Below are 20,634 nucleotides of genomic sequence, written 5' to 3' on the forward strand. Positions count from 1 at the left end.
CAGTTTGTTTTGGGTTGCAAGTTAAGCCAAGAGAGGAAGAAAATGAGTCTAGGGAAACCCTTTTTTGCAGTAACATCTTTGGACCATACTTTCTTGTGGCCTCTGATCCAGCTCCACTGAAGGTAGTGGAGTGATTATCGTTCATCGTGCAGATGTTAGAGCTTTTGGCCAAGTATTGATTCTTGCAGAGCTGACAGGTATTTTGACATTCACGGTATCGCTCCTTAATGTACCTATAGCAAATGTGAGCTAGAAACAGAAATAGTAACTGCAGCCTCATGCGTTGTCCAATTTTTATTCCATGAACTCGAGATGGTGACTAGTTGGATAAAACTGTTTGTACAGTGAACAGCTCCTGCAAGGGTCCAGGTGTGCTTGGGTCTCTGAGATGCTTTCCTAGAAAACAAAATCACATGCATGATAGAAAATTTTGACTTTCTCCATCATCCCAATAAAATTGAAACCAAGAAAAATGACTTTTTTTTGCACTTAACAGTACCTTTTGCCATTGGCAAGAGTTATTGTTATGAAGGGTCAGATGCCCCAATCTGTCTGAACTGGCACAAAACAAAAGACCTTTTTATGACTGGTCCCTGAGTCTGCATGTGAACATGGTAGATTTGATGCAGATTAGAGTACTAGTTAACAAAGATGAGTAACTTCTCTACGGGCCAACACAAAAGATGCATTATCAGTGAGGAAAACATAGCTCTCCTTTTTGCCAAGTGACCAAATGTCCCTCAAACTTTAGCACAGATCAGCTGGGGACCTGTGATGATTTAGCTGATACGTACGGTACTGTGTGCCTGGTTCTGTGACTGGGGCAACAGAAGTGCATTTCTGTCCCAGTGAGAATCAATGAAATTATCATAGGATAATGTTTTCATTGCTCTGGATTTGTCAGTGGGGGGGAAACAGTTGTGCAAAACATCTTCTTCCCCCTAGTCCACGCTTGCAGACTTGACTTGACTTTAGTGCCACATCCAGAACTGGTTTCAGAGCGGTCCTCGTGGTTGTCATAGGCCAAGTGCAGTAAATGGGGGTTGATCCAGCCTGTGTCTGCTCATGTCACAGGCGTGGGTGACTGGGTCAGGGGTTTGCTGCCCTGTGTGGGACGGGGCGCACTCGGGGTGCTGCCCTCTTCTCTGTGGCTGCTGAACGGCCACGTGCCATGCCCAAGTGCTTGCTTGGAGAACTGCAAAACAACATGAAGCAATTGAGGTTTGGGGGTTTTCCCTAAAGCAGCACATTCTGAAGCAGTGAAAACAAATGTTTGTTTGGGGGATTTTAATCATGTCTGTGCCTGTAAAGGTGAAAACTCTGCATGGGTCACTCAACGGGGAGTGAGAAGCACAAATTGTCTTGGGCAATTGTGCATGTGAAGATGCAGAGCAAAAACTTCAGATTGCTGTGCCGAAAAGCAGATCTCAGCATTTCTCTTTAGGCATTTATTAGAGCTGGTATTATCTTGGAACTGAACAGCATTTAATAATGGTTAATTAAGACTGCTTGAAAACTCCTAGAGGAAAAGAAAAGACAAATTGGGTTCTGGATGCTTGTAGAGGAAGAAGTTGCAATAAATGTAAAATATTGCCAGGTGCTTTATGAACTTAATTTTTTCCCTAGGATTGTCACAGATCCTTGTGACTGTATCCTGGCCCACACTAGTGCTGTGGCACAGCAACTAGGTATAGAACCCTCTGCAAAAATTCATAGCCATGCATCTGTGATGGGCATGTGTGTATTGGAAAAGATGAGCCTAAAAAGGGCCTGGAGTAAATTATGCTCGATAAGAGCTCCCGATGTGCATGTTCCAGATAATGCTGGAATAACTTGCATTTAGACAACTTCAGCTCCTTCCAGGCATCTGCCATCACGCACCCTGACAGCACGCAGGTGCTGCAGTCTGCTGGGCTTTGGAGGGTGGCAAGTGCTAGCGGAAATGGAAATTCAGGATGCACGCTGTCACTGCCCTTCCTGTTCTTCAGCCATGCCCGAAGTCAGGGCTCTGCCAGGCCCAAGCAGGATCAGGCCCTTGGCACAGTGTTTGCCCTGTCCCACGGGGCTGAGCTCGGCGCTGCCAAGCGCTTTGAGCGACGTTGGCTGGCGCTGTGCACTGCTGCACAGCCATAACGCTCTCCTCTCTGTGTGCGCAGGACCAGGGGAGGTTGTGAGGGACTGCCAGAGTTTGAGGGCCGTTTTCTCAGAGTTACTACAAGTTCTTGCAATGTGAACCTCTAATGTTTTCAAAGGCTCAGGCAGAAAGGACTTGCTAAACAGACTGTACCTGTCATCTCCCAATTCATTTACTGCTTGGACCAAAGGTGGTGCTAAATCTGATCTTTGTCTGTAATATTTATATTTTGTTGGACTTTTTTTTTTTTTAAGTGTTTGATAAAACAGATGCAGTGTCCTTCTTACATGAGAAATTTAGTCCCAGCTTGGGACATGGCAAAACTCACTGGACCTTCAGGGTCCAGAATTGTTGCTTGTTAACATTTGAGCAGGCTTGCAGTGTTCTGGGGGGAGGTGGGAAAAGGGTACTCTATCTTCAAATGCTTGCAGTCTGTAAGAATTGACTTGTGGTTTTTTTGTTTGTTTGTATTTTGTTTACATTGCCTCTTATGCCCTAAGGAAAAATAAATTTTTGACCTTTTTAATTGTGATCCAGTTGGTTTATTTTGTTTTTTTCAATTTTTTCAGTACTGTTGTAATTCCACTTGTCCTTGTCAAACCACTGAATTTAGCTTTCTCAGAATAATTTACAGCTTATATGTACATGCAATTGCAAATTTTAGCTTAGGCTTAAATGGATAAAGGAGCTTCTCTCGTCCCCTGGCCCTGAGTTGTTATTGTATGCTGTATTTTTGTCTCTTTTCTAATCCAGAGAATTTTATGGACTGCTCACTTCTGCCCTCAAACGTGAAGACCTTTTGTCTGTGTTGAACAAGGTCTTAAGGTTTAAAATACTGTTAGGATGTTTTTTGGAGAGGGATGTGGTATCGGATCCAAAATAAGAAAAGCATCCTTTTACGTGAGTGGCCCTTTGGTTCTGTGATAAAAGGGTTGCTCTGTAAGGTGGGATGAGCCATTAACACCCCTGTGTGCAGGCTGCAGAGCAGGCTGTGCTTTAACAGGGGATATTAAGGTCTCATCTTGCAAGGTTGCTGGGCCCTGCTGGGTCCTCTTACTCGGCTTTGAAGGTGGGAAGCCCCACATAGCTCAACAAGTAGAAGTTATTTGCTGTGTGAAGCAGCAGACAGAAGAGTTTCTGAAGAGTTTCTCCTCATAGATACCTGCTCCTTATGCGGGACATCTCTCAGGCATGCAGAGAGCAGTAGATTAGAGGATATAATGGGGGAGCAGGTTGTAATAGGAGATGTAACAGTAAAGAGGAAACTAGGTTGTCCTCTAGCACTTCAGTCCCCAACTTGGCTATAGGAGCCCCCTGGGAAGTGTTGTCCACTTCCTTGTCTGTTAGCAGTTTGCAAATCTGCAGATAAAAGGGGTCATGCCTGGTGCCTGGCTTCCACCTTGGAAAGCAGGACTGCAGAGGAGTGCTGGCCCTCCCCAACTTTTTGTTCCTGCAGCAGAGAACGACCTCACATGAATGCACCCCTCATTTTAGCACAGGGCTATGTCTTTGCTCCGTGATGTGGCGCTTCACAAACATCCTGCAGAGAAATGAGTCTCACCCAGGCCCCGAGATGAGCCAGCTCTCATCGGAGGCATGGCGTTTGCTAACAGTGCCCAGGAGATGTTCCTCCGTTCTGGCACATAGGCAGGTGATGCAGGAGCAGTCCTGCTTGGGCACCCCAGCCCTCTGGAGGATGCCAGCTATTAGATCTGAGGCAGCACACACTCCTCGGCATTTTAAGGCACAAACTTAGTGACAAGTGTGCCTGGGAACTGTGCCCCCTCTTCCCCTGTGTGTGGAGTGAGCCAGCCAGCTTAGGGTTGAAAGAGTTTTTCTGGACTGGTGCAATCACCATATACTAACGTATCCTGTGTATATTGTAATCCGCTGTTAATTGCTCCTTTCGTTCCTCATTTTTCTCTGAGAGCCACCTCAGAGCTGTGCTGCACTCAGACTAAATTTCTCTGGTCCTACTTATGTGTATTTATAGTATTTGTAAAAAGGAGTAAAATCAACCGGGGGGGGAAGCGGAAAAAAAAGGCCAAAAAAAAAAAAAAAGGCCATTAGCGGCTGTGTGCCGTGCCGGGTCCGGAGCACCAGGTGGCGATACTGGACCAGCTCTGCCGCTCCTGGGCCACTTTCGGAGCATCCTCCCTGCCTCCTTCCTCCAGCGCCGCCTCCTCCTCCCCCCAGCGCGGTCGGCGGGCTCGGGCCCCGCGGGCTGTGCCGCCGCCGCCGGCGATGGCCCTGCCCGAAGCAGCGGGCGGGCCGCGGTGGTGGGGTGTCTCGGCGCGGGGGAAGGTCTGCGGTGGTGGGGTGCCGCGGTGGTGGGGTGCCCCGGCGCGGGGGAAGGTCTGGGCTGCGCCATGCTCGGCCTCGGTGGGGAATAGCTTGGGAGCGATGGTGACATTGCAGATCTGGTTTGGAGGTGGTGAACTGATGGTGACGGCCTGGGAAGGGGGGTCGGGGCAGGGTGGCTTCAGCGACGCTCGGCAGATGGGGGTGCAAAGCTCACTGGGGCTACTGCACATGGCAGCTGCAGGAGGGAATGAACAGGCTGGGGCTGTCGGAGGGGAAGCGTGGGGGCACCTGCCCTGGTCCCTCTTGCTGTTGCCAGGGGAGGGGAGGGTCTGAGTTTGTCCCAGAGCGTTAGCACTTCACTTGGCCTAACATGTGGCAGCACTTGGGCTCAGCACATCGGGCCGGGGTCTGGCAGGTCAGTGTCCCCAGTTTCTAGGGGCAGTCTGTGTTGTGCAGCTCTCCCCCTTGCTCCTGAGGGGATGAGCAGGCTTCCCATGGCTGGGCTGTGGCCAGAGAGGGCTTTCCAGACCCCCCGGAGGTCCTTGTGTCCTGGGAAAGCAGGAGCTGGGCACAGCTCTTGGAGCGCAGCACAGGTGTGTGCAGACTTGCCTTATCCCAGCAGCTACGAGCTCCTCAGGGTGGTGGTGGAGACAGCTGGGTTTCGCTTTACCCAGCCTGGAAAGTTTCAGGCCACTGGGGAGCTGCTAGAGTGGAATAGCTTCAGCTGGAGAGGCAGAGGACAACTCTCCTGGGATGTCCCTGTCCCTTGGCAAATGGAGCACCCACACTGAGGGAGAAGATGCCAACTCAAATATGTCCTGTGACGAGAGAGTGATCCAGCCAGTTTCTCATCTGCTGAATAGTTAAACAAAAGGATGAGGAGGAAACCTCACATGGCTGTGTTGTAGGTGTGCTCCTGAGCAGATCCCTGCAGCAGAGGAGCTATTGGGTTTTGGGGGAACTGGCATCACTCTGGAGTATCCAAATCCCCTTTGGGTCCCTGTGTCCCTTGCTACATGCTGAGGAAGCATCTGCATCTTGCCTCAGCATCTCCCTTGGCCAGACCACAGCTTGTCAGTGGGCCTTCTCATCGTGTTGCTTGGTTCAGGGCTGGGATCCTCTGTCTGGTGTTGGGCTGTCCTGTCTCTACAGAGCTGTGGTGGGGACACCTGGCTATATTGCTACCACTCTGCCTAATGTTCAGCCCCTTACCTGGCCCCTACCAGGCTGAGCAGCATGGTCCTGGGTTTCCTCACAGCACACTTTTCTCTTTCTTGTGCTGGTGAGGTCTTTCTTTGCGGTTGCAGGCACTCAGGAGAGACTGTGCAAACAAGGCAATGAGAGGAAAGAAGCTACAGCTTCTCTCTGGGGTGGGTGTGAAGAGGCTCAGGAGCATGGGGCTTAAGCTGCAGGAACGTGGTTAGCCCTCGCTTTTACTTTTGTGGCTTCCTTTATTCCTTACGTGTGTATGGGGTCCATCAGGAGACCAGCTGTCAACACCCCCTCATCCTCGAGCACTGGAGGAAAGCCTGAGCTCTCTCCACCCAGCTCCCCCCAAGGAGGAGGCTCTCATGCCACCGTTGCTCTTACCTCAGCCTCTCGCCACTGCACTGCTCATCGTCTTTTGCCATGCTTGTGGAAACGGTAAATACTCAGCTGCTCATGCTGCTGCAGGATACCTAAATCAACTTTATTCACAATCACAGTTATCCAATTTTTCACAATGAGTTATTCTTCTCTTTAAACAGAACACAAAACATCTTAAAGTAAAGCAATGAAATGCAAATGACACAAGAACACAGAGGTACATGGGAACCTACACCAGTCAAACAAAACAAAAGGTTAGGATTATTGTTACTGCTTTTGCTGTTTTTTTTTTTTCTCCCTGGAGAGAGCCTTGCTCTCCTCTCCCTGCTCACAATTGGAGGCCAGCTGATGCCGGGAGCAGGAGTTAACCCCAATTTTTGAGCTCGGATGCTAGGGGATGCTTTCTGCTAACTCCTAGAGTTTGGTCCACAGTAAAACAAACACAGTTATATATTAAAACACTCTGAATTTGAAAGGTGAAAAGGGAATTCACACCACTGCACTGGTACCCATGGATGGAGTTTCTTGAAAAAGAAAATGTACCCCTTGGCTTGCCCTGTGTGGAGGGGAACCAGTCCCACTGGTGTGGTGAAGGCTCGGGAGGCTGCTTATTGCACATTTCCCCACATCCACTGTTTCAGCAACACCTTCCTACCCCTTAGGTTCTTCTCTCCAAAATCTTTGCACTGGAGTTTGTCTAACTACTGAAACAGGCTCTCTGTGTCCGCCGGTCACGGCTCTGTCCTCAGGCAAGCTGGAGGCTGGCTGCGTGCCTGCAGACCGGCCGCGCTGCTGGCATGGCTGCTGGGACCCCCCAGACTCGTGCCAACCTGGCCTCCTCCCACCCCGCAGCGAGGGCATCCGGGCACAGGAGCCATGGCACTCTGGGGCTTTCGACAGCCAGCCTGGACTGCAGGGCAGGGCTGGGTTAGGGCTGTACGTGAGAGGTATGCAAAGAAATAATGTAAATCCCTGTAACCAGAATATCAGCGTTCAAGTCAGTACTGCCCGCCGGGGCGGGCTGGGGGTGGCCGCACACCCCCGTGGTAGGCTGCAGTGACGGCGGTGCCTTTAGAGAAAGGCTCTCCAATGCGCTCTCCAGCTAGTAGCCTCTTTTTTCATTTCCTTGAGAGGACAGGGCGAGGACATGTTTTCCAGGCGCTCTTGGGAGCAGCCTCTGTGAGTGCTCCTTCACCCACCTGCTGCCTGGGCGGGCACGATGCCCCCTGCAGCGAGCGGCTGTGTACGTTAAATGCTTTTATCCCTATGCCATGCTGTTCCCCATGTCCTGTCGGCGGCCATATGCTGGGGCGCAGGAAAAGGCTCAGCAGGAGGGTGCAACTCCATGGCCTTCCCTGGCCTGGCCTGGTGGGTGAGAGGGCGGGGTGAACGCCACGGCTGCTCGCCCCAGCCCTGATCACCCCTCAGGGCCCAAACACCGTCTCTTCTTCCCACATGGCCCTGGAAGGCAGCAGGATGGGACCAGAGGGGAGGCAGGCAGCTCCTGCTGCTGCGGAGCCACCCTGCCTGGGCCCAAGGGCCGGCAGCCATGGCGGAGCAGTGGTTGCTGCAACCATGGGGGCCGCCATTGCAGGGGCCCACCATGGGGACAGCGAGGTTCCCAACTGGGGCAGGAAAGAAGGGGATTTATTTAAATAAACCAAAGCAAGCTAAACCCCTCAAGCTATTTTTTTTCTTTCCTCTCTTCCTAACATGTAAGGACAGCCATGTCCTGCCGGCGGGCTGGCTGTGAAGGGCTGAGTACCACCTGGCTGGTTTTGTCTTAAAGCACAGTGATAAAGTTACCAGTAAATGAAACCCGCAGACATGTGGGTTTTTACATTCTTCCCCAGTGGGGTTGGGGTTTTTGTTTCTTTTTTTTCTTTTATTTTCTCCCTCACAAGTGCTCTCTGGATGGTAGGGGGAGGAAAGGCAAGGGAGAGGCATCTTCCTCTCCTGCAGGCCCATGGGGGCAGAGATGCTGCCGAATCCCTCGTGCTGCGCGGAGACCATTCGGGACAAGCCATGGCAAATCGGTGGTGGTGGGGTTTGAGAGCCGCTCGTCATGCAACAGGACGGCGACAGGAGGTGGCTGGACGCTGCTGGAAGGGAGCAGGGCCAGTGCCAGTGCTGGCTGCCAAACCCACCATGAATGCCTCCCTCAGGGAACAGGGAGGGAGGAGCAGGGGACAGCCCTCGAGCGGCTGCCATGGGGCTGTTCTTCTGCCTGCGGACATGGGGTGGGTTTTGCTTCACAAATCCTGGGTCCTTTTCTGCACTGGCCCCAGCCTTTCTGCTGTGAATGTGCTCACTGCACCTCGCCTGTTGGGCCAAAGCTTGTCTCACTCCGTCCTTTCTAAGAGGCTTCCTATGGTCAGGCTGGTTGTACATGGAAGCATGTTGTTTCTTTCTCCTCTTCTGCTAAGCTGTCCTCTGCATGCGGGGTGTCTCCGGAAGGAGATGTGTAGCACTGAACCTTTTACCACTTGCTGTCCCTGCTAAACATTGGAGACTCCCCTCCACTGTGCATGGTGTAGAGAAGGGATGATTGCACCAGCTGGGTTTTTTTGAGATAAAGTTTAAAATCCACAAGGGAGAGTAGTCCATTGCAACTTCCCTGCCACGCTGGAGTTCAGCCCCAGGGCTTGCTTGGAGAGTAGAAGAGCAGCATCTAAGCTTGTCTCATCTGTTGTCCATGGAAGAGAGGATCAGGGTGGTGGTGGGTGATGGTTTTTGAATCTCCTGGATGATGAATAGAGACCAAGAGCTGTGTTGTTTCGCAGCCTCCTCCCCACCTGCCCAGTCCCCAACTGCTGCTGCTCTAAGTGCTGCGGTATGTTTTGATGATATCTTTGATGGCCCGTCTGCAGATGGGGCAGCAAGCGTTGGCCATCTTCTTGAGCTTCAGCCCACACGAATAGCAGAGACACATGTGTCCACAGGAGTAAATGACCGTGTCTACCATGTTCTCGTAGCAGATGGTGCATTCATCTCCCCAGGGCCCTGAGACAGACGGGGAGATGGGTGACTCGGGCAAGCTGATGGGAGAGTTGGGAGCTGTGCCTGAAACGCAAAGAACAGGGTCACTCGTGCTGCTTAAAAGGCTGCTTGACATCCCAGAGTAATTTCTGCCCTGAAGCCAGCTACAGAGGGAGGAACCATGCCCTAGCAGAAATGGATGCTCCAGGATCAGGGGTCCTTCCAGTGACCTGCTGTCCCACTCATTGAGCCTTGGTTCACATGCCAAGGCTCAGGGCAGCAGAAAGGCAGTATCTGCTGGGATCTGCTGCCCACGCAGAGCAAACCAAGAGGCAGCTGTTTCCACGCAGCAGGGACAAAGAGCAGCTTCACATTTTCAAACCGCTGTCTAAACATTAACAAAGGAGGAAAAATCAGGAGGGGCGGATCAAGCCATCTGCTTTGAAAAGGGAGAGGCCAGGTGGCACACGGTGGCAGCAGCTCCCAAGACAACCAATGCTGCATCTCTAGGGCCGATCCAGGGATGTGGGACCACAATGCCTGGCTACAAATCACCCTGTGTGGATCCTTCAGGACAGAACTGTGGTGGTACCCGCATGGACAGCATCTAGCTCATAGTGGGTACGTTGCTTTGAGAGCTATGAGGGGCTGCAGTAATTATGCTCACAGCACACCCATAATGAGGCCTCCCCAATGAAGCCAGATGAGGTAGCAAGATAATGAGAAAATTTCTGGGTTTTTTCCCCCCAAAACCCATTAAAAATCTGAATGTTTGCTGTCATCAGTTATTAGACTTGACACTGATAGGTACCTTCAGCAAAAAACACTCTTGGTTTGGACAACAACGACAAGGACTTGGTAAGTTATATGTCCCACCATCAATGCCTTGGGATCATGCAGGTCCTTGGGGTTTTAAAAATGCTGCAGAACAGCCTATCATTTTTCTACTGTATGTACATTTATCTAAATCTCACTGGAATTCATTGGCATATTAGAAATACCAATACTGCTTTTCTGAAGAGGGTACTGTAGGTGTGTGGAGAGGGAGAGAGGCATACCCGTAACTCCAGTCTAAGCTAGCGTGCAACATGTCACTGCCACACAGCTCTCCAGAAGGAGCTATGCATCACAGGGCCACGCACGTAACAGAAACTCTGCTGCCTCCCTTGGGACCTTTCATGATGAAAAGGGTTGGAGAAATATTGCTGTCTAGGCATCTAAGCAGCTTCCACGTAAAACAGACTGAAAATAGACTTTGCAGAGGCTCTCCCTTCCTCCCTGAGGCAGCTGACAGGAGACTGTTGATCATAGTGGTTTTAGGGTCCTTCTGGGAGACAAGCCTGAGACCGTGAAGGGAGGCAGTGCAGGAGCGGGCAGAGGGAGGCAAAGGAAAGGCAGAGGGGGGATCCCACCACACTTACCACTGATAGAGCTGCAGAGGGGGCCAGAGCCACATGTAGACAATATGGGGTCAGAGACACCGCTGCAGAGGACGGTGGGGGAACTGGGTGTCGATGTGGGCGAGCTTGGTGTGGACAGCCCCAGCCGCTCGGCTAATATGGTGGAACCTGCACCACAAGAAAAGAAACCCACAGTTACTTTTAAAAATTTGGGCTGATGAGGCACTGGGGATATGTGGCAGGGGGTGCAGCTCTCAGCGCTTGTCAGGATTTGTGTCTCGTCAGCATGAAATCTAGGGAAGAGATAAAGGGAAAAAAACCTCATATGCCTTTTTAAATGCTAGCAACTGGCCCTGAAGAGACATTGAGCTCCCACAGCCCCTGAAATTTGCTGGAGCTCCTTTAGTCATCCACAACCCTTTGTTTCTGCCCCTAAATGTGTCTCAAGTCATTAAGCGCAGTTACTTTCCTTATGGTTTAATGCTCATATGCACCGTCAGCACTATATCCAGCGATGGGCTTGTAGCCAGTAGAGGACACAGCCTGCAGTACGGCGGGCTGGACTCCAGCACAAGAACGTATCACCTTGTCAAAGCACTCTACACTAACCCGGCGCAAAATGCATCATCCCAGGTTCTGACAAATTCATGCAAAGTCACTCAAGAACTTCCCAGGCAATCAGGAAAACTTAGCTCTGCTCACTGCTCTGCCTCTTTTGTAGGGTGGCCTCTGTCAGAGGTGGGGATAGCAGGTGAGAACAGAAATCTGGGTAGAAACCTCTTCAGGCCAGCCAAGAGACAAGTCACCAAAATGCATTTGGCTCTGGAATGAACAAGGACACCTCTCCCCCTGCAAACAGGAACCATTTCTTCACTCCCCACATGTCTGGATGCGATGGCTCAAGAGTGCAGAGCCCCTTCAAGTCCCTTCTAGGTGTCCCCAGCTCCAGGACCTCCTGCTCTCACTGCCCACCATCACCTCTGTGTTAGTGTGGTCTGCCAGAAACGCCAGCTCTGCCCCACAGCCTGCTTGGCACCCTCCCTCCGTCTCGGTCTCTTTCTTCTGCTGTTATAATGACAAGTATCTTAAAGCCCCTTCCAGAAAGGAAAAAAATGGGAATGCTTAAAACTCTAGCTGCTGCAAAGGTTTTGTAGGGGAATTTCATTGTTAACGATGCAGCCCGGTCTTCGGTAAGACAGGGGTGAGACAGTGGCATACACGCGCATGAAGGTATGGTTTCTTGGTGGTAAGAACTAGTTTGCTATGGTTTTAAAGTTAAAGTTTCTAGTTCCCCAGCTGAGAAGACAACCAGGGTAACTCCAAATCAGAACTGAAATGCTAAGACTTCTTCATGTTACCATAAAAGGAACCGAGAGACACAGAAGGTTTGGATCCGCAGTGTCCTTGATGAGTCGGAGGCTACTCTCCAGAGAAAAAGCAGCAGTAGGAGGCCAGGAAAACCCCGTGCACCAGAAAGGTCCTTCAGTTCCTATTTGCAGGGAGGCTAGCGAGCCAAGGAGGACCAAACCTGGGAAGAAGGGACTCCAAGTGCCAACTGTGGATTGTGCAAAAAAAGCAAAAGCGCAGCAGCCGATGCCATATTCTTGTGCCCTTTTTAGCAGAACAAGACTGAGCAGTTTAAGTGTAGCACAGGGACTGAGGGGGGGTCATGTTTGGGTCGAAATCTGTTCTGAGGACTGCATATGGGAGAATAAGCAATTTGCTTCAGCCTTCAGTCCCTCAGTTTTACCCCTCTTCAAATGAGGAGCGCTTTGCTCACAGGCAAAATCTGAAGTGGAATTAGCCTCTATAAAGGGCTTTGGGGCTCTCACACTTGAGATGCTGTAGAGAGGCACCTCCTTTATCACACAGACGGGAGCTGAGGCTGGAGTTTAGCTCAGTAAATATGCAAAGAGAATGATACAGCCTCTAATGACAGCCACTAGCAATGGCCCTTCCCCTCCAATCTGACAGATGACCGTAGCAGAAAACGTGCCCTGTGGGTAACACACACTGTAAACAGGCCCAGCAGGGGCACAGATTTCAGCTCGTTCACTGCACACAGAACAAATATGAACACTGAGCAGCTGAACAAGTTTTTCAAGCCTTCCCTCTCCTCCCTGCAGCCTGGAGACATTTCTTCCACTCGGCTGACACACAGCACATTGCATTTCTAACACCAACCTGGTCATTTCATTAAATGCAAAATAAAGACTATTAAGAGCATTTTTTTCCAGGCTAATAGGAGAATTTGGAGGTGCCCCAAGTGTCACAGAATATGAACTGACGAAGCATGCTGGCAGCAGTGCAAACGGCCTTTCCACAGTGCAAGGAGAGCTCGTCAGTGCAGAAACCACACTCTTCTCTGGTGGTGGCTGGTCTGAGTCCCAAAATGGCTTTACCCGCGACCCAAGGACCAGCACACACCTTCCCAATTCTTTCTCCTAACACAAGGCGCAGCTCTTGACTTTTCTCCAGCATAAGTATAGAGCTTTGTTTAAGACAATCTGAGTTCCCTACCAGACAAGACACACTTCTCCCTTGGTGACAGAATAATCAATATAAGACACATTACTCACGCTGTTAATATATTGCTGGATGGTGTGCAGATACCATGACAAGGAGCATGGAATGAGATCATGTGCAGGGTGGAATGAGTGTGGCCAGCTTGGCTTAACTAAAACCAGATACATGCGCTCAAGGCCAAACATGCTCATTGCGTGCACAGAGCTCCCAACAAGAGCTAGCTTTCAAACCATGATTTTAAAACATTAAATAATTCTAAATAAATCAATTTAAATAATGATTTAGAAATGTTCTTCCTCTCTGTAAAGCCCACAGATAAATTGTCTCTGCTGCTAACTTGTCTCATGCTTGATCTCAAACACACTGGAATCACCTTTAAATGGATTTTTAATCAATTCCATTTGCTGTTTTATCTTTGCAAAGTCCAATTATTAGCAAAATCCAATGCAGATTGACTCCTTCTCTGTACTTCTGTCATCACTCTGGGAGAGGTGCAAATAAACAAACTTCTATGTCCACCCACAAAAGGAAATAGAGCATTATACTTTCAGTAGAAGAGTATTACCATGGAATGTACAGACAACATCATGCCAGGAAAGGCTGCTAGTATGCTAAAGGTTTGTAATTCAAAATGGTCTTGCCAAACTGGAAATAGGATCAGAAATAAATGGGATGGTATTCAATACGATCAAATGCAAAATGCAGCACTTAAGCAGAGATAATCAGCTACCCAAATACAGGACAGGGAATTAGTCCATTCAATTACAAATACAGCTGTCCTACAGAAAAAGGCCTGGGGATTGCTGGAGGTCACCAGATGATCATAAATCAACAATGCCGTCCTGTTATGAAAAGGTTGCGCCAATCCAGGGTCATATGAGGCTGGTTAAGGACTGGAGCAGGAGCCTGGAGGCACTGTGGTATCTCTGTCCCTGGAAATACTCAAAACTTGACTGGACATGATCTTGTGCTAACTTGGAAGTTAGCCCTCTTTTGAGCAGGAGGTTGGATTAGATAATTCCCAGGGGTCCCTTCCCACCTAAAATGTTGTACGATTGTATGATTTTAAGATGGCAACATTTTTCACAGGCTGCTAAAAGGAGAAGAGAAACAATCTGTTCTTCGTGAAAGTTCTGGATAAGAAATCATGGGTTCAGACTCCTAAGGTATTCAGGTTAGACATTATGTAGATAGTGAAGCACTGTAAAGCAATCAGACTTCCTAGAGAGACTATAGCATCTCCATCATTAGAGCTCTTTAAGAACAGGAAGGTGAAGTAGGTAGTCTCTTGGGATCCCATCCAGCATTTATGATTTTTATGAGAGTAGTTATCTGTATCCATAATTGCCCTTTTACAGAACGTCCTAACTGTGACCAAAATACAGCAGCTGTGGCCCTCAGAGATGCTTTGGGCTCTCTGTGTCTATTGTGGTGAACAGGGTGGTTCCCCAGAACATTGCAATCCACTCTCAGGGAATATCTCCTGAGGCTGTCCCAACTTTTAAGCAGACATCTTTTTGCTCATCTCTCTTAATGGCAGCTATCTGGGGAGAGCTGTGCCACTGAAGGATTTACGTTGGTAAGAAGGCCAGATACAATGTCAATACTCCCTAAAAATACAGAAAATTTTCAATTAGCTCTCCCCCTTAATTCATTTATAAAAATATTATTTCTACATTTCTTTCTCATAACAAAGTGATTATGTTGACCTGCTTATTACTGCGTAGGCCCCAGAGAGAGAATTGGAAAACAACCACAACAACAAAACCAGGTGGGAAGAGCAATGCGCTGTCTGTATTCTCCTGAGCATGCTTAACGGCATTTGCTATGATGCAAGTAAATCCCCAGGCCATCTCTGTGGCCTAGAGCAGGGAGTTAGCTGCCACGAATCTGTTCGGCAGCTATTCCCAACCCATTGCTAGCAAGCAGTATATTAAGACTCCCACTCAAACTACAGCTGAGATGGAGAGGAGAGAAAAGTAAAGTAATGCCAGAGAGCATGTTGCTTCCTTATTACTGTTGACTTTGGGTTGCTGAAGGTTGGGAAACTACCAGTTTAACATGTTCATAACACATTTCTTAATCTGCTATCTATTCCTGAGAGAGGTGATAGAGGGGCAGGGCCATTCCTGTGCCTCCATCAGATTATGAAAAACATCCATCAGCCAGTGAAAGGTACCCAGTAACTTCTTGGGATTTGACCAGGGCATTCCTCATACTGTTCCAGTGTGGGGAGGAGTGTTCATGTTCATAAGGAGACAAAAGTAAGACTCTACCCGTTTTACTAACTCTCTGTCTCCCTCCCTTATCCCTTTCCCCCTCAAAATTAAATTCAACATTATATAGTCCCATTGCACTTTTTCAGATCTTAACCCAAAAGGCCTGCAAGCACAATGTTTCCATCACAGCACTGGGACTGTGCTTGTGGAAGTCTTGCAGAAACCAGACTTCACAGGCTGAAAATGTCTGCTGCTTTGAAGTGTAAATATGGTATTGCATAGTATTGCATGGTATTGCAAGGCTTCGCTTTTAAGGGTGAAAAGAAACAAATGAGCAATACCCAGTGTTTGCTGGCTGCAAACAGGAATGAATATCGTGGCTTCTGCCCCCAGAATGCTTTCTGGCAATACCAAACACCATCTCAGGTGGTTCACTCACCCCCTCCTATATGCATTACCTGTCTAGGCTCTTAATGACTATTTCACAAGCATTAAAAAAATAATGTATAACCACTCAGTCTGCACTCCAGAGCTATCTTTTTCTTTCCCCTTTAAACCCATCCAACTTAAACTTTGTTCTTCCTGGCTTACAGGTTGCTGTCAGTAAATGACCACTACTGTCCAACTCACAGCTCACATAGTTTGATCATCTTCACCTTTTTAATTGGCTTTCCTTACCCATACCCACCTTAAGGACTATGCCAGGATCTTAACTAAACATTGTACCTAAAAGACAAAATATGGGAGCCTCCTGCCATAGTTTCTAAGGAAGATAAAGTCTTATGCAACATACTGACTTGCCCATATGCTGAGTATCATGTGGAGCACATTGACAGCCCCTTCTCTTTTTGTAACACATTTGCTGCATAAATAGGACAGCTAATAAAGATCAGGTAATTACCAATAGTAATCACAGATTTTTCAATGTTGTTCCATCCATCCGCAGGTCCCAGAGCTTCCAGCACACAGTGGAAAAGATGAGAACAGCTGCTGAAATCTGGCTGCAGCCTTCAACTGGCATATTTAAGGGTGCTCAAGAGAGCTGTGCACTTCTCATACATTTTAGTCCAGTGAGCACTGGGCACCTGACAGGCATAGTCATTTAGATGCCTTTCAAAACTCTCAACTTGATTTCCCTTTGTTAGGAGCCAGATTTTTAAGCCTGTCAGCTAAAATAATTCCCCTATCTCAAAAACTGCTCAATATCCAGTCTCACATTTAACACTCTCAATGTATCAGGGCCATTGATTTTGTTATCTCAATAGGATCAAGGTTCTTTCAAAAATCTGGCACAATTGTGGGTACTGAGCTCATGTGAACATCTGCCTATGGAGGTCCATCCCATAACACATGGGCTCCTGCAGTGTGAGTGAGCCATGATGTTACTGAGACTGGATACTAGAGCAACTTAACCCTTTGCTTAATCTTATCTACTTATCTTATCTACAGATCTTTGGCTTTATAGTGACCACTAGTATGTGAACATCCTTGATAAATAACCATGTGCAAGACTGGTACGACTGGGACCTCAGTTTTGGTCCTTACTATTATTTTACTGGAAAATCTCCTACATACATCTTTTTTTTTTCTGCTCATGGATGTAGCTTGTGTAGAACTTTCCCCCTTTATTTTTTCATCTATTCATCCTCCCATTTCAGAAAAAGGTAGAGAGACACTTTTAACTATTAGAGAATGCAGACCGGTGGAATTACACAGCTATTTTGAATATTACAAGAGCAAAAGCCCATATTGAAGATGCAGTGGGGAACCGTACACTAAACATGTATTCTCTTGACCTTGCAATCTAGTGGCAAGACACAGTGTACGGAGATGTCCTGGGTATTTTCCTCTGTCTTCTCCCAGGAAGAAAGATGAAGTTTCTTTCTTTGGATGTTCCCCAGGCAGATGTCAGACTACCACCTCTCCATTCACACTGATACTAGAAACTTTGGTATTCCATCAGTGGCACATCCACTAAATGGTGGGGTTTATCAAGACAAGCTTTGCAAGAGCTAAATCCTTCCATGTTTTATTTCAGTAACTGGTTTTCACTAATGCAAATGTTCCATCAGCTATAAAGAGAGCTGCAAATACCAAACATGGTTTCAGCAAGACAGTGTCAATACTAAAATGACAGCCCTACCCACAGCGTGTTGTCTGCTCCAAAGAGCAGCCATATACATTTCTGCACATTATCACATTTTCTTGGCTCCAGCCAAGGCTGCAGGAGAGCTATTCTGTCCCCCAGGGCTGCTCAGGTCCTGCCCAACAGGGACTTTTGAATCCATCATGCTAAAACAAAGGAACAAAGCACCTGTTGCTGCCTGGGCACATGGTAGTTAAAGATCAACAATAACGTTAGGGAAGGATGTAAGCATATCCATCACTTCTGAATGCTATAAAATACATGTATTTACACGGCCATTTGTTATGTTCCCACGGTAATGGGAACAATACTGCATTTGACTAGAAACCAGAGCTTCCTTCCCCTTGGGCTCAATATTATTTGGCCAACCATGCTCTCAGAGCCCAGCCTCTGTGCTGCAACTCATCTCTGCCTCTCAGGTGACTGACATCAGTTGATGGTCCATGGGGTTTTTTGCATTCAAGTATTTCCTGGGGGATTTTAAAACTGTTCTGAACAGAACAATATTATATTTTCTTCTTCACAAGCCCATGAAAACATAAGGCATTTTGCATTATGCTACAGAAATATCCGGAAACAACTCAAAAACAGCCTGGCAGATTTTGCATGCAAAACCATAAGGCCTGTGTTTGCAGAAGGGTGTCAGACAACCATTGTTCAGGGAAGTAAAAGCTAGATCCAAACTGCATGGAGAACAACAGTTCAGACTTCATGTGGATCAGAAAAGGAGTGTACTTCATGGCTTCACCAGAGCACTGCTGTCTGCTGCGTCCAGAAGGGCAGCAGGGCACCAGCACATCTATTACCCTCCTGCAGTCATATGCACACTCCAGTTAAGCAGGAGAAATACAAAAGCTCCAGACACCACAGAAGTTTTTGATCCAGCAACTCTCCCAGCCCAGGCCCAATGTGCTGTGGGAAAGAAAAGAGCATGCAGCAAACTTACAACGTATCTTTCCTGACCTGATAGGTGAAGTTCAGAAGCTACTCAGCACTTCGTCCTGCAAAATCCTGAGGGCATGGACACCGTGTAATGAACATCTAGCTGAACTGAAGTGAAAGAGCTTCTAATGGGGCTCCATCTCTCAACCTGAGAAATCCTAGACTAACAAAGCACCCAGACAGATACTTAGATCAATAAGAGGTAAAAAAAGAAGCCTGGATTCAGTAGCTGAACCGCATGAAAAATGAGAGTTGGAGCTTTTGTCTTGTTTAAGAAAAACAAACCAAAAAGCCCTCTAAAAGATCACAGATATGAATTACCCTGATCAAAAATGCTTCTGTTCATAACAGCACCTTTTTCAGCTCCACCTCAAAAAGGCCATTTGGCTCAGAGTATCTGAGCAAAAGTGGTTCTGTGAGCAAAAGGAAAACTGCTGCCTAACCCAGCCCCTCCAAGGTCTGTGCTTCTCCAGGAGGGACATGTATAAATAGGGTGGCAGAGGCATACAGGAAACAAATACTTTCACTTTTCTTGGCCAGCACTGCTCTGAATTTCTGTGGGACACTCTGCTGGATGAAAAGGCATCTGACAAAGAAGGAAAAGAAAGAGTTTAGTCTGCTATGTCACTCTCACAGTAGCCAGAATAACTAACTCATGCCAGTGTTAGTTCAAAGAATAAGCAGATTTTTATCTGTCCTGACAGACAAGTTGCAATTCAAAGAGGCTGGTATATGATCCCATATCCTGTATATTCACTGTAGGCAGGCAAAGGCGTTATGAGATAAGGGAGATCAATGCATCACTTACTATGAACATCTCACTGCAGCCAGGGGTAGTTTATTATCCTAGTGACAACAATCATTTCTGCTTTTGTGGAGGAGAGCATGCAGAGGACAAGACATTTGCAAGCCCGGTGGCTTTCGCCTAGAGGAGGTCCGCTTGCTTTGCCCGGCCTTTACCCAGATGCTGACTGGTACCTCAGTACACAGGCTTATGCTCACTGACTTACCCATGGCAAGTGTGGCTTAATTATGTGTCACGTGTGATGGGATCTTTAGCTGGATGGTACAAAGGTGCCACAAGCAGGTATTAACTCTGACATTGCTGACACTGACCACAAGGGACAAGCATTTGGCTGCATCCAATTCTCCGTGATTGTGAAGTTTTGCAAGGCACAAGTTGTTAAGCAACCTGTCCTCTCTAACACAACAGCTTCCCTTTGTGGTAATTCTCCTTTAAAACAATGAATATAAAACAGGATATGAATGGAGAGCCCTGTGCAGTGCTAGAATCAAGCCCAGAAGTTACAGACACTGTAATGCTCTTGTGCAGCTCTTACAACTTAACATCAGTAATGTGTACTTCACTTGCAATGAAAGATAAAACCATGCACGATAGGAGGGTTTATGAAGAGGCATCAATTAATACAAGTGGATTTCTTTCCAAGAGGCACTGAATATTAACTCTCTTCCTTCCCCCCTAGTCTCTAACGCCATAAAATACCATGTACCTTGCAGTGCATAGGAACTAGAGGCAGTTACATGCCACACAACACAGGCCTGTTAGATCCTGATCAGCTTAATGAGTCCTTTTTCCATACAAGTGGGAAATGTTTCCAAAATAAAAAAAAACATGCACGATAAAACTCTGGGGCACTTCTAACTGAATGCTTGTTAAAGGAAGCAATTAATTATGTGCATTTCTGTGCAACAATGTTATGCGTTTGTCAAGTTTCTCCTGTGCTGTATTTAACTCTGCAGTTTCTACATCACTGGAATAAACCAAGGCAGAGAAGGATCAAGTTCCCAAATGGGTAACCTCACATCTGAGATCAGAGATGAGGGTCTGTGATTTACTACTGCAAAGAACGAGCCAGCTTCTCTCAAACAGGAGAAGCTTATACATGTAGAGCTGGAGAACCAAAATCCCGGATTCTCCCTGCCTGTGTGAGACACTTCTCTACAAACGGTACCTGCTGTCTGCACCATGACCAGTGTGTATAACAACTGTACACACCAACGATCATTTAAATATTTTGCACGCTTGCTGCAGTTAACTGTATGTGCAAAGTAAGTGTATAACTGCACCCAGAGCGGAGAACTTTTCTGGAAGAGACAGGTGCTCTGCCATGGGATGCTGGAGTCCTGGGACAGCACGGGAGCAACTGGTCAGCTCTTCCTTCCCCGCCTCCCCAGTTTTAAGCCCATTGACCAATTTCAGGAAAGTCTGAAAGAAAGATGGAAGCCCCAGCAACAATTGATTTCTAAATATCTTGCAATGGGCAGCTAAGTAGGAGCCCCAACTCAGTGCTCACCGTAAAGGAGGCAGGAGAGCTTAGCCCACACACACTCTGCATTTATCCAGCATGCATGTGAATACAGACTTACCCCCACCGA

General features: G+C 47.8%; 1 protein-coding gene across 2 annotated transcripts in view; it reads right to left on the bottom strand.

Annotated features, from left to right (window-relative positions):
• Positions 1-6,113: 6,113 nt before the first annotated feature.
• Positions 6,114-20,634, bottom strand: part of NEURL1 (neuralized E3 ubiquitin protein ligase 1) — a 166,664-nt gene continuing 152,143 nt past the window's right edge. For both annotated transcript variants that reach the window (XM_075504619.1, XM_075504620.1), the window contains exons 5-6: positions 10,426-10,572; positions 6,114-9,088 (exon numbers count right to left, since the gene is read on the bottom strand). In XM_075504619.1, the coding sequence (XP_075360734.1) occupies positions 8,847-9,088; positions 10,426-10,572 (389 nt within the window). In that variant the 3' untranslated portion in view covers positions 6,114-8,846. The remainder of the gene's footprint in view (positions 9,089-10,425; positions 10,573-20,634) is intronic.

This window comes from Mycteria americana, chromosome 6 (genome assembly GCF_035582795.1).
Source record: "Mycteria americana isolate JAX WOST 10 ecotype Jacksonville Zoo and Gardens chromosome 6, USCA_MyAme_1.0, whole genome shotgun sequence".
NCBI lineage: Eukaryota > Metazoa > Chordata > Aves > Ciconiiformes > Ciconiidae > Mycteria > Mycteria americana.